The sequence below is a fragment of the Neurospora crassa genome, linkage group VI, assembly GCF_000182925.2.
Source record: "Neurospora crassa OR74A linkage group VI, whole genome shotgun sequence".
NCBI classification, from domain to species: Eukaryota; Fungi; Ascomycota; class Sordariomycetes; order Sordariales; family Sordariaceae; genus Neurospora; species Neurospora crassa.
In genome coordinates, this window is record NC_026506.1 from 4,124,323 (window position 1) to 4,150,991 (window position 26,669).

At 53.6% G+C, this 26,669-nt stretch overlaps 9 protein-coding genes across 9 annotated transcripts; 6 read left to right on the plus strand and 3 right to left on the minus strand.

Moving 5' to 3' along the window:
- Nucleotides 1-1,605: 1,605 nt before the first annotated feature.
- On the plus strand, nucleotides 1,606-3,529 carry ci-1 (cycloheximide-inducible-1; the record flags this gene model as incomplete). Its single annotated transcript, XM_011396630.1, has 3 exons — nucleotides 1,606-1,910; nucleotides 2,038-2,166; nucleotides 2,297-3,529. Exons 1-3 carry the CDS (start codon nucleotides 1,692-1,694, stop codon nucleotides 3,527-3,529), a joined length of 1,581 nt encoding a protein of 526 aa, XP_011394932.1. The 5' UTR covers nucleotides 1,606-1,691.
- A 106-nt stretch (nucleotides 3,530-3,635) lies between these two features.
- Nucleotides 3,636-4,166, minus strand: NCU12150 (ywbE protein; the record flags this gene model as incomplete). Its single annotated transcript, XM_011396763.1, has 1 exon — nucleotides 3,636-4,166. The coding sequence occupies one exon, from the start codon at nucleotides 4,164-4,166 to the stop codon at nucleotides 3,636-3,638; it is 531 nt and encodes a 176-aa protein (XP_011395065.1).
- Nucleotides 4,167-4,465: 299 nt separating this feature from the next.
- Nucleotides 4,466-5,750, plus strand: NCU12151 (hypothetical protein). Its single transcript, XM_011396764.1, has 2 exons — nucleotides 4,466-4,825; nucleotides 4,881-5,750. Exons 1-2 carry the CDS (start codon nucleotides 4,574-4,576, stop codon nucleotides 5,112-5,114), a joined length of 486 nt encoding a protein of 161 aa, XP_011395066.1. The 5' UTR covers nucleotides 4,466-4,573; the 3' UTR covers nucleotides 5,115-5,750.
- Nucleotides 5,751-5,888: 138 nt separating this feature from the next.
- Nucleotides 5,889-8,159, plus strand: NCU12152 (hypothetical protein). Its single transcript, XM_011396765.1, has one exon. The coding sequence runs from the start codon at nucleotides 6,041-6,043 to the stop codon at nucleotides 7,025-7,027; it is 987 nt and encodes a 328-aa protein (XP_011395067.1). The 5' UTR covers nucleotides 5,889-6,040; the 3' UTR covers nucleotides 7,028-8,159.
- A 2,307-nt stretch (nucleotides 8,160-10,466) lies between these two features.
- On the plus strand, nucleotides 10,467-13,799 carry NCU05000 (hypothetical protein; the record flags this gene model as incomplete). Its single annotated transcript, XM_950727.2, has 2 exons — nucleotides 10,467-11,263; nucleotides 11,338-13,799. The coding sequence occupies exons 1-2, from the start codon at nucleotides 10,567-10,569 to the stop codon at nucleotides 13,797-13,799; spliced, it is 3,159 nt and encodes a 1,052-aa protein (XP_955820.1). The 5' UTR covers nucleotides 10,467-10,566.
- Nucleotides 13,800-14,446: 647 nt separating this feature from the next.
- On the minus strand, nucleotides 14,447-15,374 carry NCU12154 (maltose permease MAL61; the record flags this gene model as incomplete). Its single annotated transcript, XM_011396766.1, has 3 exons — nucleotides 14,447-14,553; nucleotides 14,642-15,179; nucleotides 15,255-15,374. 3 exons carry the CDS (start codon nucleotides 15,372-15,374, stop codon nucleotides 14,447-14,449), a joined length of 765 nt encoding a protein of 254 aa, XP_011395068.1.
- A 2,286-nt stretch (nucleotides 15,375-17,660) lies between these two features.
- On the plus strand, nucleotides 17,661-19,126 carry NCU04998 (hypothetical protein). Its single transcript, XM_950725.2, has one exon. The coding sequence runs from the start codon at nucleotides 17,954-17,956 to the stop codon at nucleotides 18,983-18,985; it is 1,032 nt and encodes a 343-aa protein (XP_955818.1). The 5' UTR covers nucleotides 17,661-17,953; the 3' UTR covers nucleotides 18,986-19,126.
- A 1,268-nt stretch (nucleotides 19,127-20,394) lies between these two features.
- On the plus strand, nucleotides 20,395-22,092 carry gh10-3 (glycosylhydrolase family 10-3). The gene is made up of 3 exons (XM_950724.3): nucleotides 20,395-20,796; nucleotides 20,868-21,099; nucleotides 21,161-22,092. The coding sequence occupies exons 1-3, from the start codon at nucleotides 20,463-20,465 to the stop codon at nucleotides 21,888-21,890; spliced, it is 1,296 nt and encodes a 431-aa protein (XP_955817.3). The 5' UTR covers nucleotides 20,395-20,462; the 3' UTR covers nucleotides 21,891-22,092.
- Nucleotides 22,093-24,564: 2,472 nt separating this feature from the next.
- Nucleotides 24,565-25,731, minus strand: NCU04996 (hypothetical protein). The gene has a single exon (XM_950723.3). The coding sequence runs from the start codon at nucleotides 25,650-25,652 to the stop codon at nucleotides 24,759-24,761; it is 894 nt and encodes a 297-aa protein (XP_955816.3). The 5' UTR covers nucleotides 25,653-25,731; the 3' UTR covers nucleotides 24,565-24,758.
- Nucleotides 25,732-26,669: the final 938 nt, after the last annotated feature.

The following is a 26,669-nucleotide window of genomic DNA, read 5'->3' on the forward strand; positions in this document are numbered from 1 at the left end:
CGACATGAACCCAGGGGCGGGCACGCTACTGGACGGATCACGAACCATATCGCTCACTCAGCCCCAAGAGATCTACCTACAGGTAGGTACCTTACTGTGGTACTCAGTCTCAAACTGCATGTAACCCAACGGTTGCTGATGTTTATCGGCGATTGCTCATCGGCATCATGTGAGGCTTGGTGCAAGTGCCGGTTCCGGTAAACCTTCCTTCTGGCATGTCGATTCGGATGGGGTGCTGCCGCGCTGGCATGGACTACATCCTTTGAAGGGAGGGCTGACGGACGGGGCTTAGAGGTACGGTACGGATACACCGACCGACATATACCGATCTTGGAAATGATGTCAGATTTCGGTGACGCTCGACTGAGATAAACGCGCCCCCACCATGGGTTTTGGCGGGGCCCGACGTGGCCGCTGGACTGGACCCGTCCAGGTCTGTTCACTACACTAGCTCACATTAAGACGAACTGGTGGGAGAGAGAGAAAAAAAAAAGAAAAAAATCATGGCAAGTGGAAATGAATCATAGTGAACCAACACGGTTCTACCTTCCGTCGGTAAAGTAGGAAATCACAAGGGTCACACAGCCGAGACATTGAAGAGCGAATCAACTTCAAAACCGAATGCGAATGCGAATGCGAGCGTTTCACTAGACTTGCCATTCCGTCTACACTACAGATTGCTACAAGGATGAGTTTTAGCGCAGTTACAATCGACTACCTATGTACACTAGATCCGTAGCACAACGTCGAGCGGTTCGAAGCAAACTGACCAACAACGAGAATAAACAAAAGCTGCCAAGATTAGGACCAGGACCACCGAAGAAAAGGGGGTGGGATACATACGTACTCTGACTTCAGGCAAACTTGATATCATCATCAATGGGTATAGGAGATATGCAGCAACCACCTACGCCGGCATGATGGCAAGAGAAAGAAAGCCCTGCTACTGACTGCCTATGTGTCGGTACCTATGGAGTCCATAGGTATCTTTGGATCGAGGCAGATGTAACCGTCGAGTTTACACGGGATTCATCGATGGGAATGATGGAAGAAGGAAGCCCTTTCGCCGATTACTGCCTGCCTCTATGTTGTCCGAGTCTTCGGACGGATACATCATGCCCCCCGGCAGTCAGCCGGCGATTTGGTCATGTTTCACAATCTTCCACTTCCACCATTCGCACAATGACTCAAGATGCCGTGGAAGGAACCCTGGAACATGGTGGTATCCATCCATTGATTCCGGGATGATTTTGCGACCATCAGTTTGGACCAGTGGTATGGAGAGAAAACCGAGACCGAACAACCCCAGGGACACTAGTAGACGGGCCCAGGCGTCGTGTTGGAATGATCGTCATTGCTAATCCTGGGTCTCCCCCACCAAAGATGGACCCTCAATTGCGGCCTCTTGGAAAAACACCGCTAAGACGGGAGGTCGTTCGTTCGGCTGGAGTTGTTTCCGTTTGAGGCGTCAAGATTGCACAGGGCATAGATTCAATCGAGTCAAGGACTGGGTGTGGTGTATATAGGGCGCCGTCTCCCACTCGGTTTGTAGGGTAAAGAGTAGTCAGTCATTCTCTCTCGTGCTCTCACCACTGCTCCCATCGAGCATCTGCTACCTTCACCTTACCTACTACACCAACGCCCTTGAAGTGAAATCGAAAGAGCTACCAGGCTCAGCGACAACAGCCATCATGGCCCTCACCCAACTGGCACACTCAGCGTCAGCACTCCTCCCACTTGTGCTGCCCTCCATTGCAGCCATTCTCGCCTTCGCCATCTTCCAGCGCTACTTCGCGCCGAATCCGCTGTCCAACCTCCCGATCGTCGGCGAAGAGTACCATGGGTACGAGAAGAAGAGGCAGGCGTATTTAACCAAAGCAAAGGATCTTTATCTTGAGGGATATACCAAGGTTTGTCTCACCCTCGGATGTGGATGTACTGGCAATAGATGAGGTGAATCGGGCAACAAAAAGCAAAAAATATGGACGCGGAAGAGAAAAGAGAAACAAGGATGCTAACACTGGCGAAAACACACAGTTCAAACATGGCCTCTTCCGCATCGTGACCCCCAACGCTAACAGCGTTATTGTCGTTTCCCCGAGATTCTTGGACGAGCTGAAGAAGTTGCCAGATGATGTGGTGAGCTTTGATGCTGCTAATGATGATGTGAGTTTTCTTCTCTTTTTTGTCGCCTCATCCAACATGTGCATCCTTCCGTCTTCCTTCCAATTCTTCTGGCCCCCACATTGATCTTTCTCTCCTCGCGTTTTGTCCGACAAATGCTAAGCCGCCCTAGAGCATGCACACCAAATACACCTTGATCCCGACCCACGAACCTATTCTCCCGCACACCATCAAGACCTCGCTCACGCCCTCGCTCCCTCGCCTCAACCCACAATTATCCGAAGAGGTGCAAATCGCCTTCTCGCAGGAAATTGCCCCCCTCATGTCTAGCTCTCCGTCCGACTGGGCCCCCATCAACATCAACTCCAAGCTCCTGCGCATCGTCGCCAAAGTGTCCGGGCGCGTCTTCATCGGCCCTGAGTTATGTCACGATGAGCGTTACCTAGAGGCCGCCGTGGGTTATACCGTCAGCGTGATGGAGGCGCAGAGGGCCGTGGAGAGGATGAATCCCTGGGTCAGGCCTATTGCCGCGTGGCGGTTGAAGGAGGTTCGGAAGTTGGCGCAGATGGAGCGGGATGCCACGGCTTTCCTGAGGCCTGTCGTCGAGGCCCGCAGGGAGAAGCAAAGAAAGGGGGAAGAGAAGGACAACGACATGCTGCAGTGGTTGATGGATTCAGCGGATCAGGGACAAGGGAAGCAACACGGCAAGTGGGGGGAAGACACGACCACAACGAGAAAGTTGGCCAGGTTGCAGCTCGCTATCAGCTTTGCTGCCATCCATACTACCACGTTGGTGACGACGCACGCGGTTTACAGCCTTGCCGCGGACCCCAAGTTGCAAGCCACGCTGCGTGAAGAGATCCAGTCGGTCCTCCAAGAACACAAGGGCGTGTTCAACACCTCGGCCCTGCAGGCCATGAAGAAGACGGATTCCTTCCTCAAGGAGACGATGCGCTTCCATCCTCTGGGACAGACCTCCTTCAACCGCAAGGTGCTCAGGACCTTTGCTCTCTCCAACGGACAAGTCATCCCCAAGGGATCGACCATCGAAGTCCCCAACTATGCTGTCTCGCGGGACCCCGAAGCGTATCCCAACCCGGATGTGTTTGATCCGTTGAGGTTCTATAACCTCCGAAACGAGGCTAGGGAGAAGGGGGAGGCCGAACAGGCGGCGTCGGGCCAGTTTGTGAGCGTGAACAAGGAGTTTTTGACATTCGGGTATGGACGGCATGCCTGCCCCGGCAGGTTCTTTGCGGCGAACGAAATCAAGATGATTTTGGCGAACCTGGTGATGACGTATGAGATGGGACTGGTGGAGGGAGAGACGGAGAGGTATAGGGACTGGGATATTGCGGCGGGGACCATTCCAGATCCGACAAAGGATGTAATGTTTAGAAAGCTGTAGGGGCCCGGAATGATGTAGCTGTCCGTCCGTTCGTCCCTAGAGTAGTGGTAGGTGAAAGTTTCATACCTAATGTTGAGAATTGTTGTAACCTCCCGATAGTCCCTCCTCATTCACCAAAGTGAGCAGCAACATGATGAGCAACCGCCGTGGCATCACCCCAGAAATCGGCACATACCGGGCATACCGATTCCTCTTCCGGTTCAACAGCAGTAGTAGTAGTAGACGGCAAAGGATGGGATACGGTAGAGCTCTGACCAGCTCCACCTCTTCTTCCTTTGGTCTTGGCCGGCTTGATATACGCATCCAGACCGAACTGCTGCGTCGGGGGAGGTTGGGGATGTCCGCCACGGTCTGGACGTGAAGCGCCACGGTGATGGGGCTGGCGTGATGGAGAGTCAAAGGTGGCGTTGAAGGATTCCATGTCGGCGCTTCCACTGTCCGGGTTGCTGTTCATGGATTGCACGCGGCCGACTCGTCCATCAGTGAGGCGGACTTTGATGCCGCGGGGATGGTTTCCTTTGGTGAGCACATCCTGGATAGTGCCGGATACGGTGCGGCCGGTGGGCTGGTCAACTTTGAGGACGATGTTGACTCCAGCACCGGGGATGACTTGTCGCGTTGTTGGTACTGGGGGCATGTTGGGGGGGGTTCGATGTGATGACAGGATGGAACTTGAAGCAAGCGAGGGAAGTGAAATGCGTTGGTCGTTCGCCCTTTCTCAGTGATGGCTTTCAGTGATCGTGACGGCGGGCATGCCTGGTGAGGGGGCGGGGGCGGGGGGCAGTGGTTGAGTGGGGAACTTGGTACCTCTACCTCTACAGGACCACCTCCAGGTACGTACCTAAGCTTGGCGGTGCACGTGCGTAATCACGTTACTGCTCCCTCCCCATGTCGCCCGACTTTCCTTCTTCGGACCTTGGCGACATCGGGCCCTCCCCTCCATCGGCCGTCGCAGTCCACCGAACCCCGAAGCACTCCACTCGTCCACTCAACTCCATTGTTGCAATTACCTAGCTGATTGAATTCGTGATAGTTACCATCTCCATGTCTGCAAACCAAGCCCAGCACGATCCCGAATCCGAACCTGCCAGTGAAACCACCACTCTCCTCCCCACCGATCACCATTCTCCCGATCCAGAAAACACCCCCAAAATGAGCAGCTCCCTCTTCTGGAAAGTCGGTGCCATCTACGGCGCCGCCGCCGTCGGTCTTGGCGCCTTTGGTGCTCACGGGCTCAAGAAGCGCATTTCTGATCCCAACAAGATTGCCAGTTGGTCGACGGCTGCCCACTACCAGGTACGACTACTTACTTACTCATCCGGCATGCTCATGAGACTCACTCAACGTGTAGCTGGTCCACTCGGCCGTCATCCTCGTCGCGAGTCATCACCCCGTCGCTTCCGCCCTCTTCACCGCAGGCATGACCATGTTCAGCGGCAGCATCTATGCTTTGACCCTCGATACCGAGCGCTTCAGGTTCTTGGGTCCTGTGACACCAGTCGGAGGTCTGTTTCTGATTGCGGGCTGGTTGGCGCTGGCTTTTGCGTCCAAGGGGACTGCCGTCGCTAGGTTCCCTCGTTTCTAGATGTATACCTGAAGATGGGCACAAAGCACTAGAAGCATGTGAGGACCAGCAAAGGCCTGTGTAACATCAATTGTACCTATTTTTCGTGAGAACAATACCCAACTCGATATTCATGGTGAAGGAGGTGAACACCAGCAGGCTCGGATGCATCGGCGAAAGCATGCAACAGCGTGGAACAGCAAATGTATGAGAGTCGGTACAGCAGTGGAGGAGGTGGTTGCCAGTTCCGGTCTACCGGAAGCTGCGTTCGTCTACCGGAGAGGGTGGGTTATAGACCGTAGTACGCATCGTCACCATTCAGCTTGTTACCTACCTCTACCTTCTTCTCTTTCTCTGCGGGTTCGTCCTTGCCTGGTGAATAGCCTCATCCAGGACGCGGAACATGGCTGCTTCAGTTTGTCTTCACGTCACCGGCCGTTAACAAACACTTTCTTCGGGTTAGGGTTCGAATCGGCCTTTTCCTCCTCTGCGCTTATGTCATCTTGGGGCTGGCCACATTCACAAATGTCTTAACCCCCTTTTAGTTGTCAACAATCCCGTTTGTCGGTGATGAATCACCACAACGGGACCTTATCCCACGATGCCTTCACTCTTTGTGTTTCGTGATACGTCTTGTGTAGCATTGATGGCATCCCATTCACTAGGTAGTAGCCTTGCTAATTGTGAATTGTCTAACTGCCTCACCTTTTTGAGCAATGAATCAATCTGCACGCCAGCTCATCAGCGATTGTCGACCCCCCCCCCCCCCCCCCCCCCCCCCCCCCCCTCCCTCCCCTCATTTCCCCAAATTCCCCTCACTTTGCAACCTGCCTCGAAACATCATCAACGGCACAACATCGACAACATCACACACCCTCATCACGACATCACCAACCAGCAGTCATTATCCCTGCGCTTACCTTGTCCGAACATCAGATTACGGCGATATGTCTTCGGAAACCCCGATCAAAAATGTCACCCTTGTCGGTGCCTCCGGCAACCTGGGCCGCGTTCTTCTTTCCCACCTCCTCAAAACCAATCTGCACATCACCATTCTCCAACGCGCCTCCTCCAAATCCACCTACCCCTCCCATCCCAACCTCACCATCACCACCGTCCCTTCCTGGTCCGTCCCCGAAGTCACCCCAGCCCTCCGCGGTCAACACGCCGTAATTGCCGCCTTCCCCCTCCGCGACCTCCCAGCCCATCTCACCCTCGCTACAGCGGCCTGGGCCTGCGGCACAGTAACCCGTTTCATCCCGGCCGACTACGGTAGCGTAGATGCGCGAAGCAAAAGAGCGCGGGATCTTGTACCCTTGTTCGGCAAGAAGGTGCAGGTTCGTGAGACACTGGAGATGTTGAGCGAGGTCAGCGAAGGCCGTCTAAGCTGGACCAGTCTGGTCAACGGCCATTTTTTCGACTGGGGCTTGACCAACGGATTTCTGCATTTCTATCCGTTCGAGCAGCCTCCGAGGGCACATATCCTCGGCTCCGGGAACGAAAAGAGCTCCCAGGCGACGCTGGGGCAGGTGTCAAAGGCGGTGGTGAGTATTTTGACGGGTGGCGCTGAACATCTCGAGAAGACGAGGAACAAAGTCCTCATGTTGCAGTCGTTCCTCGTCTCTCAGAATGAGGTGGTGGATGTGCTGGAAAAGGTGACGGGCAGCAAGTACGAAAGGCAGTATGTCGATACGGAGGAATACATCAACGAGAGGAAGAGGGTGGCGGATGCAGGGGGGGAGGGGGCAGGAGAGGCAATTGAGGATTTGGTCTTTGCGCTGGGGGTGGTGGAAGGGGACTGGACGAACCAGCCCGAGTATGCGATGGGGCTGTTGGGCTTGGAGGAGGAGGATTTGGAGGCGGTGGTCAGGAAGGCGCTGGAGGAGAGTGAGGAGGGGAGGAAGTTGTTGGCTGGGAGCGGAAACTACCTGTAGAGGAAAAGTGAAGTGTAAGTTGGAGATGGTGGGACCTGCCGATGTATGGACGTGTGTTTGTGTTTCTCAAAAGGTAGAGGTAACGATGCGCCTCGGGAATGCTGAATCACGAACTGGCGGAAACGGCGGTAATGGGACGGGAAATGGGAAAGAGATGTCGCCATCTTATTGAGCGAGCACCCCCAACAACCAGTCCTAGAGGTGTGATTATTGGCCGGGGGTTCATGAAGCAAGAAGCGAGCACCTCACGCAAACATCTTACGATCTGGAGGCTCCACAGGGACATCTGAACCACTGCAGATCGGACAAAGGGGCCTATCCTGCCGCGCCTTCCACTTGAGCACAGTCATGACAGGGACGACGTGGCCTTCAAAGCCGCTGATCCGCACATTGCATCGTATCTCGAGATATGGGAATTGCACGGGCATGATTGGTGCCTTCACATCGGCGAACGGGCCCGACGATTTCCGTGATGCTCGCTTGAAGTTCGGTCAGGGTCCGGTGCCGAACCCAGTCCCGAAAATACCTCGGCCGCTCGCGGGGATCAACGCACAGAACGAGATCGTCAGAAACAAGGGGATCGAGATTCACCAGCGCTATATGTACTGTCCACGTCGTGACCACGGAGATGACTTACCTCTATGTACTCATTTCCCTTCCCACTTGCCAGTTCGGCAACGCTCGCCGGCAGCTATTCATAGATGCAAGTATTTCCCATTATTTCCTGCTGTCAAAAATGAGTTGGGCCGCAACAATGGCTGTGTCTGTTCATCTTCGTTCCGTTTTCCGGGGCAAGCGGAGGAGGAGGAGGAGGAGGAAGAAGAGGAGGTCCCTTGTTGAGACGATCCGTGAATGCCAGAAGCCGTGATGAAAGATGCTGGCAATCAGGGACCAACAGTCGGGGGATGAACGAGCTTATCGAGAAACTCGATTCTTCGAGGGTACCTACCTAACGCTGCCTAGGCACCCTGAACGGGCACTGACAAGGGAGGAACGGGTCGGTCGGCAACAGAGCGTCAGCCAGTAGAGGTAGGGAAGGGGCAGCCGGACCTATATGGACTGGATTCCTGCAGCACGACGTCAGTCCTACTGGGATGGATCGGGGAGCGTGAAGCTTATCTGGATCCACAACAGCCTTGTAAAACTGGACCTCATGGGTCGACAGGTGGAGGACGCTCCGTTGTGTAGAAGCTTCCATGACCCCTGAGCGAAGGCCTCGGCTATCTGTTGCCGACTTGTTCACCTCCTGTTGCAGATACTGCGATGTCGGCACCGAAAGTGGGGAGTGGCGTGGGAGAGATCAAGGGCTTTTGGTTGGTCTGTTATTGTCCGGGCCCCTTTCCAGTGCTTCTTCGTGCTCCAAACACCAACGTCGAGGAAGCCCACTCGTGATTCGCGTTCGCGAATACGGTCTGTTGCAATATTTGTTGCAATACACTTGCTCATGCTGACGAGAACACGGTTCGGCATTGGATTATTTACCTGCTAAGCGCACCTTACGGGTTGGTGACAAGGTCAAAGCGCTGATTCATGAGATCACCCAAGTTGGTGTGTTGTGGCCAAGTAGAAAAGGGAACTGAAAAGTTCGCGTCAAAAAAACACCACAAACATCACATCTCAACATCATTTCGATGGTCCAAGTGGAATGTAACATTCCCTTCTCGACTTCCTGATGCATGAGACAGGCAGGCGGTCAAGGGAACACGAAACAAAGGCTTCTCTTGTCCTGGGTATCCGCGGGAATAAATGCGGAAATGACAGAAAGCAAGCATCGATCTGGTGAGAACAGGACATCGCATTGTCTTTGATTCCGTAACGCAAACAGCGAGGTCGGTCGGCTCAGAATATCGGCAGCGGTGACACTACAGATACAAATACATGTAACTCTTGTCGGATATATCCCCAGGTTTTACTGCCAATTACATATCAGGAAAGACCCTGCAGGCCGGCACTCAGACGCAGCAAGTCGTCAACAGCGAACGATGTAATTGGTTAGGATATAGCATGGGGATAAATTCAAATGGAGTTCAACTTTGTCAGTCTGCATGGAAATCCGAGCAACTGCCGTCGAACGCTCCCGAAACCCTTGATGATGATCAATGTGCTACGATTTCTACATCGACCGGACCTATCGGCAAGCCAGGCGGTGTTGGGGCGACGATCTATCCCATCGATAACGCTAGAGCAGTTGTCGCTGTCCATGTCCACTACCGCTTTTCTTTGATTCACACTAGATCTGTGCCTACTCCACAGTAAAGGACCAATTACATCTAGAGAATGACTTGAAGACGACGCCAAAACGTGACGAGCAGATGTGATGATTGGCCAGGTCGGCAAGGGGATAAATCCGGTTCGATACGGTCTGCTACCTACCTCTAGGTGGAGGTATAGAGGCCAGCAATCTTCACATTCTGTCATGGAAAAGAAGCACCCCTCTAGGTGCTGATTAGGTAGTCTGGCTTGAGGTTTTGCAAGTTGTCGCGTGCTGGCAGCTGTAGAATGCAGGTGGGAAAACGACTCGGGCACATTGGAGGGTGTTTTTGTAGTGTAGAGGTAGGAAGGTATCTCTATAAAAGAGGACTGGTCGAAACAGGGGTGTCTACGGTATCTGCTACACTACGAACATCACCCCCTGAAAATGTGCCGCAAGTCCCGGCACCAACAAGGTGACAGGGCCATGACCGGCGGTCCGCTCCCGATCAGAAAGCTTGTTTCGTCGTGGGTCTTCCACCGCAACAACACTTTTCAAGTTGGACGAGCAGGATAGGAAGCATCTCATGACCTTGAATGACTGGCACCCCGCCACTCCATGTCCTTGGCACTTCTAGCAGCCAGGTGCCGGAACAAAAACCCGGGTTACCAGTTCCCACCCATTTTGGACGGAAGTCGGTAGGTACACTGGTCCGCGTTTGTTTCAGCACCTGGCAGTCCACAAGTCATTGGCGTGCGTGTAGGGTACCTAGACTGCCAAGGTACAATGAAGAGGAATGGAGGTGTGTGCTCATGGCTGCTCCATCTAACGTCCATGACCGACAATTACTGCCCCGTCTTCATGGGGTCCCCATGTTCCAGATGCTCTGTGCTTTGCTGTGGACAACTGGCTGTGGCGGTGGATGCTTGTCTTGTCTGTCTTCTGGTTATACCATGGCCTCGTCTCGCGTCGCGAGGATCCCCGGGCACACCGGAAGGAAAGAAGACTTGAGAGGGTGTAATGGAGGTAGTGGAAAGCAGAAGGGGGAAGGCGGAGGAGAAAGAAGCACATACCTGTGATATATATTCCGTCCTCTTCCACCGACTGAGACTGAACTTTTGTGAAATCATCATCTCATCACCATCCATCAATCATTCTGACGGAGGAAGCCTTCCCTCACCCTCGGCCATACCCATCACATTGGACAACTTACCTTGACCGTCCGAACTAATAGATCTGATATTGAGACGACAGCTTATCATTTTCAAAAATCGGCTATATCCGACTTTTCGACTTCTTCCATCCTTCTTCGGTATTACAACACCCTTCACCTAATACACACATCACCATGAGCCAACAACAAAATCCCCCTTACGGCCGCCGCCTTATCCTCGACATTATCAAGGAGCGTGCCCTCAACGAGCCCAACCGGGAATGGGTGTCTGTACCTCGTTCGTCCGACCCCAAAGACGGGTGGAAGATCCTCACTTACCTTGACGCCTACAACGGCATCAACCGCGTCGCGCACAAGCTCACACAGGTCTGCGGTGCTGCCGCGCCCGGCTCTTTCCCGACCGTTGCGTACATCGGCCCCAACGACGTTCGCTACCTAGTCTTCGCCCTAGGCGCCGTCAAGGCCGGCTATAAGGCTCTTTTCATCTCCACTCGCAACTCCGCCGAGGCCCAGGTGAACCTGTTTGAGCTGACGAACTGCAACGTCCTGGTGTTTGATCAGAGCTACAAGGCTACCGTCCAGCCATGGCTACACGAGCGCGAGATGACTGCGATTCTGGCGCTGCCCGCTGATGAGTGGTTCCCGGCCGACCAGGAGGATTTTCCGTACAACAAGACATTTGAGGAGGCTGAGTGGGATCCCCTGATGGTGCTGCACACTTCTGGAAGCACTGGATTCCCCAAGCCCATCGTGGCCAGGCAGGGTATGCTGGCTGTAGCGGACCAGTTTCACAATCTTCCGCCGCGCGAGGACGGCAAGCTCATGTGGATCGTGGAGATGAGCAAGCGGGCGAAGAGGCTTATGCATCCTAGTGAGTGTTCCCCCCCAAAAAAGCCATGATGGTCGATCGGGCAGGGTCCGAAGCTAACAAATGACGACAACCAGTGCCTCTTTTCCACGCGGCTGGCATGTACATCTCCATGCTCATGATCCACTATTGGGACACCCCTGGTGCTTTGGGTATCGGCGAGCGTCCACTGTCTTCCGACCTGGTTCTTGACTACATCGAGTACGCTGACGTCGAGGGCATGATCTTGCCGCCGGCGATCCTCGAGGAGCTCTCCCGGGACGAGAAAGCTATTCAGTCCCTCCAGAAGCTCAACTTTGTGTCCTTTGGCGGCGGCAACCTCGCTCCCGAGGCCGGTGACCGCCTGGTCGAGAACAACGTGACGCTCTGCAACCTCATCTCGGCGACCGAGTTCACTCCCTTCCCCTTCTACTGGCAATATGACCAGAAGCTCTGGCGCTACTTCAACTTTGACACGGACCTCTTCGGCATTGACTGGCGCCTCCATGACGGCGAGTCGACTTATGAACAGGTAATCGTCCGCAAGGACAAGCACCCCGGTCTCCAGGGCTTCTTCTACACGTTCCCCGACTCCAGCGAGTACAGCACCAAGGACTTGTACAAGCGCCACCCTACCCACGAGGACTTTTGGATCTACCAGGGCCGCGCCGACAACATCATTGTGTTCTCCAACGGCGAGAAACTCAACCCCATCACCATCGAGGAGACGCTGCAGGGCCACCCCAAGGTCATGGGCGCCGTAGTCGTGGGCACGAACCGGTTCCAGCCTGCTCTGATTATCGAGCCCGTGGAGCACCCCGAGACCGAGGAGGGCCGCAAAGCTTTGTTGGATGAGATTTGGCCCACCGTCGTCCGCGTCAATAAGGAGACGGTCGCCCACGGCCAGATCGGCCGCCAGTACATGGCTCTCTCGACCCCCGGCAAGCCGTTCCTGCGCGCGGGTAAGGGCACCGTCCTGCGCCCTGGTACCATCAACATGTACAAGGCCGAGATCGACAAGATCTACGAGGATGCCGAGAAGGGCGTTGCCACTGACGAGGTTCCCAAGCTGGATCTTTCCTCGTCCGACGCCTTGATCGTCTCCATCGAAAAGCTCTTTGAGACGTCCCTCAACGCTCCCAAGCTCGAGGCCGACACCGACTTCTTCACGGCCGGTGTCGACTCGATGCAAGTCATCACTGCGTCTCGCCTCATCCGTGCTGGCCTGGCCGCTGCCGGCGTGAACATTGAAGCCTCGGCGCTGGCCACCCGTGTCATTTACGGCAACCCCACTCCCAAGCGCCTGGCCGACTACCTCTTGTCGATCGTCAACAAGGACAGCAACCAGGGCACTTTGGACAACGAGCACCACGTCATGGAGGCGCTTGTGGAGAAGTACACGCGGGACCTTCCCACTCCCAAGCAGAACAAGCCTGCGCCGGCCGACGAGGGTCAGGTGGTGGTCATTACCGGCACCACGGGCGGCATCGGCTCCTACCTGATCGACATCTGCTCTTCCTCCTCGCGCGTGTCCAAGATCATCTGCCTCAACCGTTCCGAGGACGGCAAGGCACGCCAGACGGCTTCTTCGTCAGGCCGTGGCCTGTCCACCGACTTCTCCAAGTGCGAGTTCTACCACGCCGACATGTCGCGCGCTGATCTCGGTCTCGGCCCCGAGGTCTACTCGCGCTTGTTGAGCGAAGTCGACCGCGTCATCCACAACCAGTGGCCCGTCAACTTTAACATTGCTGTCGAGTCCTTTGAGCCGCACATCCGCGGCTGCCGCAACCTCGTGGACTTTTCCTACAAGGCTGACAAGAACGTGCCCATCGTTTTTGTGTCTTCGATCGGTACCGTCGACCGGTGGCACGACGAGGACCGCATCGTGCCCGAGGCGTCGCTCGACGACCTGTCCCTCGCGGCGGGCGGTTACGGCCAGTCCAAGCTCGTTTCCTCTCTGATCTTCGACAAGGCCGCCGAGGTGTCTGGGGTGCCGACCGAAGTCGTTCGTGTGGGCCAGGTCGCCGGCCCGTCTTCCGAGAAGGGATACTGGAACAAGCAGGAGTGGCTTCCCTCCATCGTGGCCTCGTCCGCCTACCTCGGTGTCCTCCCGGACTCTTTGGGACAGATGACCACGATCGACTGGACGCCCATCGAGGCCATTGCCAAGCTTTTGCTCGAAGTGTCGGGCGTCATCGACAATGTGCCCCTCGACAAGATCAATGGCTACTTCCACGGTGTCAACCCCGAGCGCACCAGCTGGTCTGCGCTCGCGCCGGCGGTGCAGGAGTACTACGGCGACAGGATCCAGAAGATTGTGCCGCTGGACGAGTGGCTCGAGGCGCTGGAGAAGAGCCAGGAGAAGGCCGAGGACGTGACGCGCAACCCGGGCATCAAGCTCATTGACACGTACAGGACCTGGTCGGAGGGGTACAAGAAGGGAACCAAGTTTGTGCCGCTCGACATGACGAGGACGAAGGAGTACTCCAAGACGATGAGGGAGATGCACGCCGTGACTCCCGAGTTGATGAAGAACTGGTGCAGGCAGTGGAACTTTTAAGCCGAGAGGGCTTGGTCAGAGGTGTAGGTAGAGGTACTCAGCTTTGTTGGAGGTTGTTTATGGGTAGGTAGTTACCGGGTTGCATTGTCCAGCGAGGGTTCCTTGAGTGCATTCATGGGTTAAAGCCGATATAAGTCTAGACTTGGGTGTTGGGTGGTTGGCTTGTATGGCCGTCGATTGGTGTTGTTGTTGCATTTTCATCGGGTTTGCATAGTGTGGTGGTGTATTTCGAATGTATTTTTGATTCAGATAGCATACATAGTACGGCAATGATTGATGGTACATTTGCCGATGGATTTCAATTGGTGTCCCGCGTTTGTTTGGATGGTAATTCTGCCTTGTGGGTGGCGGTGTTGAATGACAGAGGAAAGAAAAAAAAAAGAAGAAAAAAAAAGAAAAAAAAAAAAAAAAAACCTTCTGTCCGCTTTGCAGGGGGTTGCTACAGCGCCTTGTCCACTGTAGCAATGGAAACAGTCCCCCGCCAAACAACTGAAGGAACCCACTCACCTAACACACCCAACACTTTTCCCCTCCCGTCATCATTTTCCTCGAGAATTCCCCGCCGTCTCTCTGCAACCCAAGTCTTCCTCCTCTCCACTCGACTTCCCTTCGACAGCCTTCCGCATCGAACACAATGTCTCTCGAAATCACACCTCCTTCTCGCGCTCCTCGACAATCTCGACCGTCGCCGCCTTGCCACCGTCCTCTCCATCCTTCCTCCCCCCTCCGTCTTCGAACCTCCCTGATGGCGTAGCTGACAATCGACGTCTCGCTCTGCCGACTTGAACTTCCACGCCCGAACTCTTCGCTCAAACAATTGGTCTATCTTTCCAGCGCCCGACCCTTCAGCTCCGGGAGACAGCAAAAGAAGAACAGGGCACAGCAGAAACTGGAGTCGGCCCAGGTGAACCCGTACGTTGCTCCCCAGTTCATGTGCTCCGGGTTGATAAAGTAGGGCGAGCAGAAGGACGTCAGCCACGCCAGCAAATAGCCCAGGCTGATGGCCGCCCCGACCGTGTACGACCGCAGCCTTGTGCACACTAGCTCCGTCGCCACCGGGTAACTCGCGATGCCCACAAAGGCACTATACGCAAAGTTGAACAGGGCACTGCACGCCATCAGACTATCCCTCGCCCTCCTCGTTCCCGCCTCCGTCGTCGTCGCCGAGATGGCCATGCCCAACATGAACATGCCCTGCACCATCGCTCCCGTCGTCCTCAGCACTCGCCGACCCATGACAAAGTGCATCAAGCACATGCCGACATTGACCCCGATGAACCCGATGCACGTCTTCAGGATGCTGTACCTGAACGACAGGTCCACCGACTGTCCCGACACAATCATGAAATATGTCGAGTATGGTAGCTGATATAGAACCAACTGCCGCTACATCAACCCAAAACACAACAGCGTTCGGCGCGAATCACTACCACGGAACATGTCCAACGGCCCAACCGTACCCGCCAGCCTCTTCTCGTCTTCGATCCCTTTGACCATCTCCACCCACTCCACCTCCAACCTTTGCTGCCCTTCTTTGTCGTCCTCTCTTACGGCCCTCACGCGCTCCAACGCCATCCTTCCCTCCTGGTGCCGTCCCCGACTAACCCCCCTCCCACCTCGGACTCTCCGGCACCACCCACCACCCACCGGCCGACAACACCACAGGAACAACAAACAGCACGCCCAACGGAACCCTCCAACTGGCCTTGCCCAGCCACACCTTGGTCGCATTCGTCACCGCCGCGCCCAGCACACTTCCCACGCAGACCCATTCCGAAAAAAAAAAGCGCAACCATGACACCTCGCAGATGAGGCGGCGCTACTTCCGCACAATATTGTTGGAAAAAATTACGAGGAACCCGTTCCCGATACCGAGAATTATTCGACCTACATACAAGGCCGCCGCTGAAGAGGTGCCAAATTGGATAGCGGTGCCGAAGGCTGTGAGGAAACACGCGAGGGGGAGCGCAGGACAACGCCCGTAGAGGTGGGAGAAGGGACCGGCAAAAAGTGTTGGAAGAAGAGAGCCAAGGGTCAAAAAGGAGGAGAGGAGTTGTTGGAAGGTGTGCTTGTTGCCTTGTTAGTGGAAGAGTCCACAAAGAGGGAGCCAGACAGAGGGTTTCGAGGAGCCTTTCGACGCTAAGGTGTGGTGAGCCCACTATCTCTTTGTCTTTTTCTTCGGTGGTCATGTTGCGCTTCGGTTGTTGGGGCCTTTCTTGATCAAGTGATGGAATGGGCAGCATCCTCAGTTGAAGCGCATGTTCTCCCAGCCAAGTGGTCGATGAGAGGATGGGTATCCAGCAAGCAATCAGAAGAAGCAAGTGCTTCGTTGCAACATAAGTACTAGGTGAACATCAACAGCCATGAAAGGGTTTCCTTTCCCAATTCCTGCCTCATCGACGGTTCTGCAAGTTGGGAATGAGGGGTCAACGTCGCCTTGAGTGGCCGTCACATTTATCTCCCCGTTGCGTTTCTATAGAAGATCGCCAATGCCAGCTTATCATTGGAGAGGCAGCTTCTTTACGTGAACCTATGTTCAGGTAGATGCCTGATATTGACCCCAAGACCTGGTTCATCGCTACACATCCAACAATGCCCTTCATCCCCGCCAATCGGTTCGCTGGACCTCAAAACGACAAGGATAGAACGCAACAATATCATGCTGGGAGCCTGGGAGAACGGCACAGCTAGTACACACAAAACGGAGAGCCGCCGCATCTCGGCAGTTGATGCTTTCTCCGGTTGAATCGTTGGATCTCATATGTTGAAAGGGGACGGCCCGTCGCGATTGAACTTCACCCGATACCAGACACAAACCTTCACTGCCGGACCAGCAGTCAGTCGTGATCTTTCGCTGCTGTTAGAATCTGTCTATGAAGAGAAAAAGAGAACTTACGTCGCCATTAAAGGGTTGGATGCCATCGAGGGAAACCGTGAATTCGTTCCTGAATTACATTGCCACGATCAGAACATGCCTCTCGACTTTTGGTATCTGAGCGCATCGATCTTTTTCTTCTTTTCTCTTTTCTCTCTTCCTTACAACCAACTTCTGGAAAGGGGATGTCCGCTTCCGCATCCACTCTTGGAATCAGACAAATTTCTCTCCTTCTCATCCTGAAATTCTCTTCACATGACCTCCCTCTCCCATGTTTGAGGATTCTGGCGATCTGATGTCAACGACATGGATCGCCCGTTATTGCGGAGGACATACATGGGCTGCAAGCCACGATTGGATGCCAGAATGCACCTCAGAAACAGCAGGAGGGGTTCCACTTCAATCAACTCGTCCCATTCGGCAGCGGGTGCACCCGTCTGACTGCACAGCTGATGTGCAGGTGTTTCGCCTCCCTAAAGATCAGAACATCTTTGCGTTTTCTAGGAAATCACGTCCCAAATTTTGCAATATTCACATGAATCAGCTGATTGAATACTCACCCTGTCATCCCCAAATCTCCAAGAGGGCCCTTCAACTTTCGAAAAGCTTCAAGTAATGGACACCGCATACCAAGTCCAACTCACACCTCTATCTTAGGCAATGTCCAACATGAGCCACCAAGCCGACCCTGACAAGGCTGTGCTGCATTCTCAGAGCTGGCTGAGTAGGGGGCGAATAGGTTGATTCTGCGGGTGGGAGATACACATTGTCGACCCACGGAAGCGTGAGGCCGAGGAAGAGCCTCTGGCAGGGGGTCAGAGGCAAGCAGGAGAGGCTTTGAAGTCAGGAGACAGGCCACGGCAATTGCAATAGTATAGCACACCATATTCAGCTCCATTAAACTCCTCGAACCAAAGGCAAAGAGTCGAGAGCAAGCAACTGCAGCACAGCCTACTAGAGTCTGCGAGAGTCGTGAGATCGCGTGCTTCGAGACGCTTCGGGGACAGAGCGAGTGAGTGATCTAGGAGATGCTAAACGCTCTAAGCTTTACAAGGTCATGAGGTCACCATCATCGAAACATCTATTTAGCTGCGTCACAACTCACTTCTCAGTCGATCATTTTCCCTCATCATCCCTCAGCACACCGCTTCTGTTCTTTCGACAATCTACGCAACCAGGAGAACAGTAACTCTCGCTTGAACTTCACCTATCTTACCATCTTCATATCTTCAACACAACCCAACATCGAGGGCATCTTTCACGACCAGCTGAAGTCATCATGAAGTCCGCCACCCTCGCCCTCCTCCTTGCCGCCGCCGGCTCCATTGAGGCCATCACCGTCACCGTCCCCTCCGGTGTCACCCTCCCCACCGGCGTCACCTTACCCACCGGCGTCACCGTCGTGACCGCCACCCCAGCCGCCACCGCCAACGGCAAACGCTTCTTGTACGCCCTCGGCCGCGACAAGCGCCAGATCGCCGGTCTGTCACTACTGACACAGAACGCGGCCGCTACGACCGCTGCCGCCGGCCAGGGTGCGAACAACAACGCCGCCGACGATGGCGATGACACCAAGGCTGATGCCGACGATGATTCCAAGGCGGATGATGATTCCAAGAAGGACGATGATTCGAAGGATGATGATTCGAAGGATGATGATTCGAAGAAGGATGATTCGAAGAAGGATGATGATTCCAAGAAAGACGATGATTCGAAGGATGATTCGAAGAAGGATGATGATTCGAAGAAGGATGATGACTCGAAGAAGGATGATGACTCGAAGAAGGATGATGACTCGAAGAAGGATGATGACTCGAAGAAGGATGATGATTCGAAGAAGGATGATGATTCCCAGAAGAAGGAGAACGATTCTCACCAGAAGAATGATTCCCACCAGAAGGAGGATGATTCTCACCAGAACGAGGACGATTCCCACCAACAGGAGGATGATTCTCACGAGAACGAGGATGATTCTCACGAGAACGAGGATGATTCTCACGAGAAGGAGGGTGATTCTCACCAGAAGAATGACTCCCAGAAGGAGGGTGATTCCCACCAGAACGAGGATGATTCCCACCAGAACGAGGATGATTCCCACCAGAAGAATGATTCCCAGAAGGAGGATAATTCCCACCAGAACGAGGATGATTCCCACCAGAACGAGGATGATTCTCACCAGGAGGACAATTCTCACCAGGAGGAGGACGATTCTCACCAGAAGAATGACGCTGGGAAGGGTGATGCGAAGGAGAAGAATGACGCTGGAAAGGGTGATGCGAAGGAGAAAAAGTTCAGGTTTAAGCGGGAGTAAGTGGGCATGTACTCACTTGTACTGTGGGTTATCAGTCGTCTAGATGGATCTGAAGAATGGCTGAAGTGACAACGGGGAGGAGCTGGTTCAAGTCACTGGTATCTGGAGTGGTTTGATTGACATCGGATGGTTTAAAAAGAAACACATTGTATGCGATTCTCTTCTCTATGAAGCTGTCGTTGGGCGAGCTTCTTTGTACAACCTTGTTTTGCTTTTGGATTTTCATGGTGGTTGATGGACACCTGGACGGACGCAAGACAAACTGGGGCAAAGAAAGGGGATACCGACTGAAAATACGAAAAGACGATTCAGGTACATCTAGAGGGGGATGAATGCGCTGGGTTTGAATGTTGAATATACCAGTTACAGGAGCAATCGACAATTTGTTTATCTGTTTCCTCCTCGCTTTGTTCCTTTTTATTTGAGCCCGCACGATGGGTTAATGGAGAGAAATAGCCTGGACTTTACCGCTCTTCCTCGGTCCCCACTTGCCGAAACATCGTGTCGAGTCCTCACTAACCTCGCTTGTAGGTCGCTAACGGCATCACCGTTTCGCTAATTCTTCTCTTTTCGTCCACGGGAGCTAGCGTTCCTCGGAACCTAGCGGTTTTAGTAACCTCCGTGCCAAGATCACAGCGTTACATCGCAATGTCTCCTGCAATTTAGCCCCACGTGGAAGCTGGAGTGGAAGTGAAACACAACCTGGAGGGGAGAAGGAGTCCGGCTCATGCCGAACATCGAAAGCGTTGCCCAAAAAGGAAAGAGGCTCATGTTTGGTTCACCGACGGCCAAGTGTTTCATGATTCAACGAGCAATGAAACTGGAAGCGCACAGGTAAGTGAATCCACATCCGGGTCCCCGGTAGAGTCTCGATACCCTTGACTGATTCACGCATGGGACCAGTGGCCCTATCAGCCTTCCCTCGGTTGGCTTCTCCGATTGAAATCTACATGGACCGGGTTTCTATGAGAAGCCGAGGTTTGCAAATGATAGGTATGGGAGTCGAGAGCCGCCAGGGGCCAATGCTTCTCCTCGCAACATGAAGCGCTCCACTAGAAAAGCTACCTTGGGGAACTCCTGGTTTTCTGAGTATCTAACAACCGTAACATCGGTCCATTCGCTATCGTTCCATGGGCCTGGCGCCAAATCCTGGGACTGGGCTGGATGTAACTTCGCCCTGGCTCCATGTTGATGCTGACCACAAGGTCCCCAGCATGGAAGGATGGAAGACGGCGAGATCTTGCCGGGACATGGAACCACCAACCCGAATTCAGGATGAGGACAGGAGGTGACTGGCATGGATGATCTGGGGGTGCATTACTTCACGAGGTCACGGCGCCTAGGATAAAACAAGTATAAGACCCATCGTCACTTCCCTTCCCCGATCTCTCAAGTTTTCTATCCCCATCAACAGCTTCTTCTTCCATTCAGTCACTCATTACATCCAAGTCACTCTTTACCTCTACAAGTCAACAACATGCATCTCCCCACCGTTCTTTCTGTCATCTTCGCTGCGGCCGGCGTTACCGCCCAGCTCAACGATCTCGCCGTCGCTGCCGGTCTCAAGTACTTTGGTACTGCTGGCCAGGAAGGCACCATCACCTCGGATACCACTTACCGTAACATCATCAACAACGTGCACGAGTTCGGCCAGCTCACTCCCGAGAACGGCATGAAGTGGGATGCCACCGAGGGCCAACCCGGAAAGTTCACCTTCCAATCGGGAGATATTGTTGCTGGAGTGGCCAAGAGCAACGGACAGCTCTTGAGATGCCACACGCTGGTTTGGTACAGCCAGCTGCCTTCGTGGGGTAAGTACCTCTACCTTTTATCGTTGAGGTCGACGTGGGGATGGAACGGTGTACTGACAGGGAATATACAGTCTCCAACGGCTCCTGGAACCGTAACACCCTTCAGTCCGTTATCGAGTCGCACATTAGCAATGTTATGGGCCACTACAAGGGCCAGTGCTACGCCTGGGATGTTGTGAACGAGGCCATCTCCGATGATGCTCAAGGCAACTACCGCGATTCGATCTTCTTCAAGACCTTCAAGACGGATTACTTCCCCATTGCCTTCAATGCTGCGAAGAAGGCTGATCCCAACGCCAAGCTGTGAGTCTGCTCTTCGCATCAGCCACATCAACATGATGGTACCCAAACTAACACCTCCCAGCTACTACAACGACTACAACCTCGAGTACAACGGCGCCAAGACCGAAAGGGCCCTTGAGCTCGTCAAGCTCATCAAGGCTGCCGGCGCCCCCATTGATGGTGTCGGTTTCCAGGCCCATATGACTGTCGGCGGCACGCCCTCGCGCAGTGCCATGGCCACCCTCCTCAAGCGTTTTACCGCTCTCGGTGTTGAGGTTGCCTATACCGAGCTCGACATTGCGCACAAGAACCAGCCCTCCTCCTCCTCGGTCCAGGCCCAACAGGCTACCGACTATGCCAACATGGTTGGCTCCTGCGTGGACGTCGACGGCTGCGTCGGTGTCACCATCTGGGGCTTCATCGACAAGTACAACTGGATCCAGAACGGTAACGCTGCGATCTTCGATAGCAGCTTCAACAAGAAGCCCGCCTATTCCGCTATCAGCTCCGTCTTGGCCGCTGCGGCGACGAAAGCCCCTACTCCGGCCAAGAACGCCAACTCCCCTCCTGCTGTGCACACGACCCTCAGGACCGCGATTGCGACTGCTCCTGCCTGTGAGGCGACCGCCACTGCCCCCAAGGCCACGGCGGCGCCTGCTGCCCAGCCGGCTAAGCCGGCCACCGGTTCCTCTACTGGCGCGCAGCAGCCGCGTTGGGCGCAGTGCGGTGGTAACGGATACACGGGCCCCACTGCTTGCCAGGCCCCGTATACTTGCAAGGTTCAGAACCCTTGGTATAGCCAGTGCTTGTAAGCTTTTCGAGAGAAGTTTGTGTTGAAGCCGTGAGGCTGAGACCGAACTCACGAAGAGTGACGATGGATGCCTGTAGAGGAGAACATGAGCGTTCTTGTATATAGTTGTTTCGGTGGTGGCACGGTTTGACGAACGCGATAGGGGCAGAGAGTGACGTTGTACATACAATTTTTAGAACATGAATTACATTCACCTATAGACTACTCCTCCGGTCAATTTTGGTAGAGGTACCTATCCTGTGCTTGAACTTTCACTTGACTTCAATCCTATATTTCCTCAACACCTCTACAGTGGAACCGATAGAAGCTACCTAGGTACTGCTACATCTAGGGACGCCAAGATCGACTCCCGGGAGAGGATGGAGAAGCAGAGGAAGGAATCGACAAGAACTGCAGCTGGCCAGCTGGAGGGAAAGAAGGAAAAAGGCATGGCTGAACCCGGTATTCGAGGATACCTCCCAGCTTGGCCTAGAAATGAAAGCTCTTGGGAAGCAGCGGTAGATGGGAAGCATACACTTTAGGTCAGAAATAATACACCTCTTTGAGGCAGAAGATCAACCTATCACCCACTCGACTACGCTCAAGAACTGAGTTTTGCTTCTTTCTCTGTACGCAGTTTTAAGGCTAGAGGTAAGTACCCCCTAAGTAACCTGCTTACCTCGTATTTGTAGAGGTAAGAGTTAGGTATATACCTCTACTTGAGATTTTATACAAAACCTGGAAAGGAGTTTTTTTTTCATCCTATGATTGAGGGTCTTATTTTTATTTTATTTTTTTCAGGACTTGAAGTTCATGCCAAAGTCCCTCAACGCTGGGTGTTTGGAGATTGAGCCTGTTGTCAGCCAAAAGCTAGCCCTAAATCGACACCAATGGAGAAAATGGCAATGGCTCGCCGAAGTAGATGCCCCCTCCATCGAAGTTGTCTATGCGTTGGAATGTAGAGGTAGGTAGATACCAACGCTTTCGTCTGACTCTTGGTTGAGTCCAGATTTCCCGTTGGTACTAGGAAGGTTTTTAGTTTCTTTGTTTGGGTGGATGATGTTTGTCGGCTGTCGGGTTCTGAAAGTACATGTTTGTGCAAGAGAAAAGAATGTTGCAAACTTGACCGCTCCTGCCAAATGGTACCTAGGTGAGACTAGAAAGTTCGAGGATTTTAAATGAAGGTCGGGAGGAGGAGCAAGTGACAGGACTGGAGGGCGCGGGGGGCGCTCCTATCTACTTCGGGTCAGCATCATCACGACGAGAGACATCAACGTCCAGATCTGAAGTGAGTGTGATGAGGCAGCATGTCTCCGCATCATAAGTGGAAGTCTTCAGATTTCGTACATCTTGTGTGATTCGCGTAATCGGTCCATTGCAAACACGATCATCACTGGGACAAGACCCAATACTACATACCCAGAAATTGTGAACTGTACAGGGCCAAGGACGTATGGTACAAGTGATCAGAGCTACGTCGATACCTCTAGTTCCGGAGAACTCTTGTCATTGATTCGGCCGGTTGTAGGGCCCGGGCCGCTGACTGCAGGCCGCCCGCAGAAGCCCCACTCAACTCCGGTCACTACCTTATGTGTGCTCCACATTTCCAGGTTGGCAATGTCTCCTCTTGTTCTATCCTCCAGAAATCTCCTTGATAGGGCTCCTAACAACTGAGATGGAGTGGAAGTCAAGCGTAGGAATTGACGGTTAAAATGTGACCGATCATCGACAGCCACGGTGTTTGCAGAGAAGTGGCACAAGACCGGCGTTTGGACCCCTTCCTGTACCCTTGTTTGTTGCTGTTCGGTTACGGGCCTCCAGCATAGCGTACCTAGAGGTAGGTAGGTAAGCTTCAAATTGCGACAGTCTTGATGATGGTCGGACAAAGACCGAGGAGTTTAAATAGAGGTATCTTCCCCTTTGCCCCAACCCCGTATTTGTACTCGTTTACTTTCAGGCTCTCGGCTTTTCTACATCCTTTCTGTCTCAAGGTCGAACACCGGGGAACTTCCATCGCAACATCAGACTTCCCAATGACAATGCAGTCCAAGACCGCCCCCCCATCAAACAGCCCAGACAATCTCGATGGACGGATTCAATCAGACGACGATGAAAAGACCCCAAATGTTCGGAGCCATTCAGTTGCCAGGAAGGGGCAAATCAATCGCATCCTTCTCATAGCAGTGGCTTTTCTCAGTTTGGGATGGCTCACAACATTGGTCTTTTGGTACAAGAGTGCACCGAAGCCACAAGACTTCTATGTCTCCACCCTTCACCAGCAGTACTGCCAGGTAAGAGCCTCCCTAGAGGTACCTACTCACCTAGTTACAGGCACACAGTTCCATCACCCTTTCTCAAACGATCCTATGCTGACACGACTTTTCGTCAGGATTTAATCCACTTTCATTATTCTGTCGATCTCGACGAGTTACGTATACTAAAGCCAGAAGAGGAGTTTAAGTGGAGGGTCTTACTTCAGTATTGCTTCAGAGAATTGGGCAAATAAATCCTTAGCAGCCTTCTCTTCATTGTTGAGGGCAACAGTCACATCAATGCTGGAAAGGCCCAGACGAATTCTGTGAGGAATGGGGTGGTGAGCATTATTGCCTCTACACATCGACTTTGATAAGTTGGTCGGGGCAACTCCAGATTGACCGGGGGGTGAGGTATCATCTGACGTAGAAGCACAAGGTACTAGACATACTCAATGAAGTTCGTAGCTACCTGCAGATAGGTCAAGTATTCGAGCACCATATCTACCTCTACAGGTACCTTCGCTGAAGAATGCCACAAAGATTGCATGCATGGAGCAAAAAGTAGGTAGAAAAACACGAGAGGGGTCAACGGGGCAAAGGAGTACGCAGGGCAAAGAGTTCACATTTGTACAAGTCTAGACCGCAACAGCCCCTACAGACTCCGTCACCCCCTCCTCTGCAGTTTTTTCCGGCATCGCCACAGTGGCCGGTGCCTCCTTGGGCAACCCATACACACTAACATCCTCACTCATCCCCTTCCTGATCCACACCTGCCCAACTACATCCGGTCCAAAAACCAACAGTTGCCTCAAGCCCACGTCGACAAATCCCAGGCTCCTGAAGACCGCACCACTGGCCTTATTCGCCGGGTCATGAAGTCCTAGAATATCCTTCACCCCCTGCACCCTCTCGACATACTCCATCAGTCCCTGCGCCGCCTCTTTCGTGAACCCCTTCTTCATGTACTCCGACAGAATGGCAAACCCCAGATCCGGCGCGGTATAAGATCCGGGCTCATCCCCACGCATCAGCGACACCGTACCGATTGGCGTGGCGGAGGCCAGATCGTCTGGGTTCGCAGGGTTGCGGAGAGAGAAGAGGTAGGTGCCGTAGCCATTGCGGGCATGTTCGGCGCGGAAGCGGCCCTCGAGTTGACGGCGGGCGATGTCACGGGTGGTAACAGATGTCTTTCCGTTGTTGGCAATAAACTCGGGGGTGTTATAGAGGGCGACGAGGAAGTCGCAGTGCGAGTCGAGGTCCGGCTGGAGGTAGGAGATGAGGAGACGGGGGGTCTCGATTTTGAAGGTGGGGTCTGACATGATCGTTGGTGGTGAGGTGGCGGTGTAATTTGGGGTGAGGTGGGTTCTGGGTGTGCTTCTTATCCGATGTGTGATGTCAAAGGTAAAGGTTTTTCTTGAGATGATTGTCCTTGGAAGATGTTTAGAGGAAGTGAATGAGATGAACGGGCAGGGGCTGATATCATAAAGAAGGCAAGAGGGAATGAGGATGCTGAAATACTTCACCCGCATAGAACCATTTTGAATTTCCAATATAACACTGCATCCGACACTTTTGGACTGGAAAGTGGCGTTGCGAAGATTACCCAGTTGACGACTTTCCTCTCTGGGCAAGCCAGGGTAACATAGCGACCAGCACTGGGCGGTGCGCGCCTACCAAACGCCCGCTGTAACCTCATGAATCGGCACTAAAACAGGTGAGTCAGTGAGAACAGTAGCTTCCCCATGATGGAGATAAGGTCTTTGCAGTCGAACAGGATCATGGTTGCAACGGTACAGGTATAAAAGATCATGACTCGAGAGTCACGGTACGACTTGGAATGGTGAAAAGAGGCAGTGCGATGCATGCAAGTGATTGTTGGTGATTGTGGTCAGGAAGTAAACAAAGCCCCTGAAAGTTCTCTCATACACACCCCTCCATTTCCTCTGGACGTGAAGCTGCGTGCAGCGCGAATCAGCATCTGATACATCGTACTGTGTAAGCAGTGCCTAAGCGCACAAACCCCGCCTCGACGACCATGGAGCCCAGGCATAGACACCGTCCAAACTGATATGATCTGCGGGCTCTTACTGTGTTGTCAGATCGTACTTGGCTATATGTAGGTAACCTCGAGGAGGTGAGGTTTCACATCCTTGTGCTGGGACGACATGAACATGTGTCAAACCCGTTCGAACATCGAATCCTCCCTGTACCGCGTCCCCGAAGTTGGAGACAGGCTTTCGGAAGGTTCATGGGTCGCTAGCAGCTACCTCTAAAGATAGCAACGGCGTAGCCATCCGAAGGTGAGGTTTCTCAGGACCACGGCGTCGAGCTGAGACCTTGCTTCCGATAATACCGATCCTGCTGACGGATTGCTCCCGAAGCCAAACCACGATTGAGAGCCCAGACCCCGTCTCTGTTCCCAGCCGATAGCGTTTCTTTACTCCGTGAGGACCATCAACAAGAGCTGAATATGGTGACCGAATCTGGCTGTGGGAAGGGCAGCAGAAATGATAGAGTCAAAGCGACTCTATGAGGATGACGGTCCT

What these genes read in the sequence shown, in the direction of transcription:
- NCU12151 (XM_011396764.1), top strand. Translation starts at nt 4,574, where the DNA reads ATGTCTGCAAACCAAGCCCAGCACGATCCCGAATCCGAACCTGCCAGT. An exon ending in CGACGGCTGCCCACTACCAG is followed by an intron (nt 4,826 to 4,880) that starts GTACGACTACTT and finishes CTCAACGTGTAG; the next exon opens with CTGGTCCACTCGGCCGTCAT.
- NCU12152 (XM_011396765.1), top strand. Translation starts at nt 6,041, where the DNA reads ATGTCTTCGGAAACCCCGATCAAAAATGTCACCCTTGTCGGTGCCTCC.
- gh10-3 (XM_950724.3), top strand. Translation starts at nt 20,463, where the DNA reads ATGCATCTCCCCACCGTTCTTTCTGTCATCTTCGCTGCGGCCGGCGTT. An exon ending in CAGCCAGCTGCCTTCGTGGG is followed by an intron (nt 20,797 to 20,867) that starts GTAAGTACCTCT and finishes GGGAATATACAG; the next exon opens with TCTCCAACGGCTCCTGGAAC. An exon ending in GCTGATCCCAACGCCAAGCT is followed by an intron (nt 21,100 to 21,160) that starts GTGAGTCTGCTC and finishes AACACCTCCCAG; the next exon opens with CTACTACAACGACTACAACC.
- NCU04996 (XM_950723.3), bottom strand. Translation starts at nt 25,652, where the DNA reads ATGCGGGTGAAGTATTTCAGCATCCTCATTCCCTCTTGCCTTCTTTAT.
- NCU04998 (XM_950725.2), top strand. Translation starts at nt 17,954, where the DNA reads ATGAAGTCCGCCACCCTCGCCCTCCTCCTTGCCGCCGCCGGCTCCATT.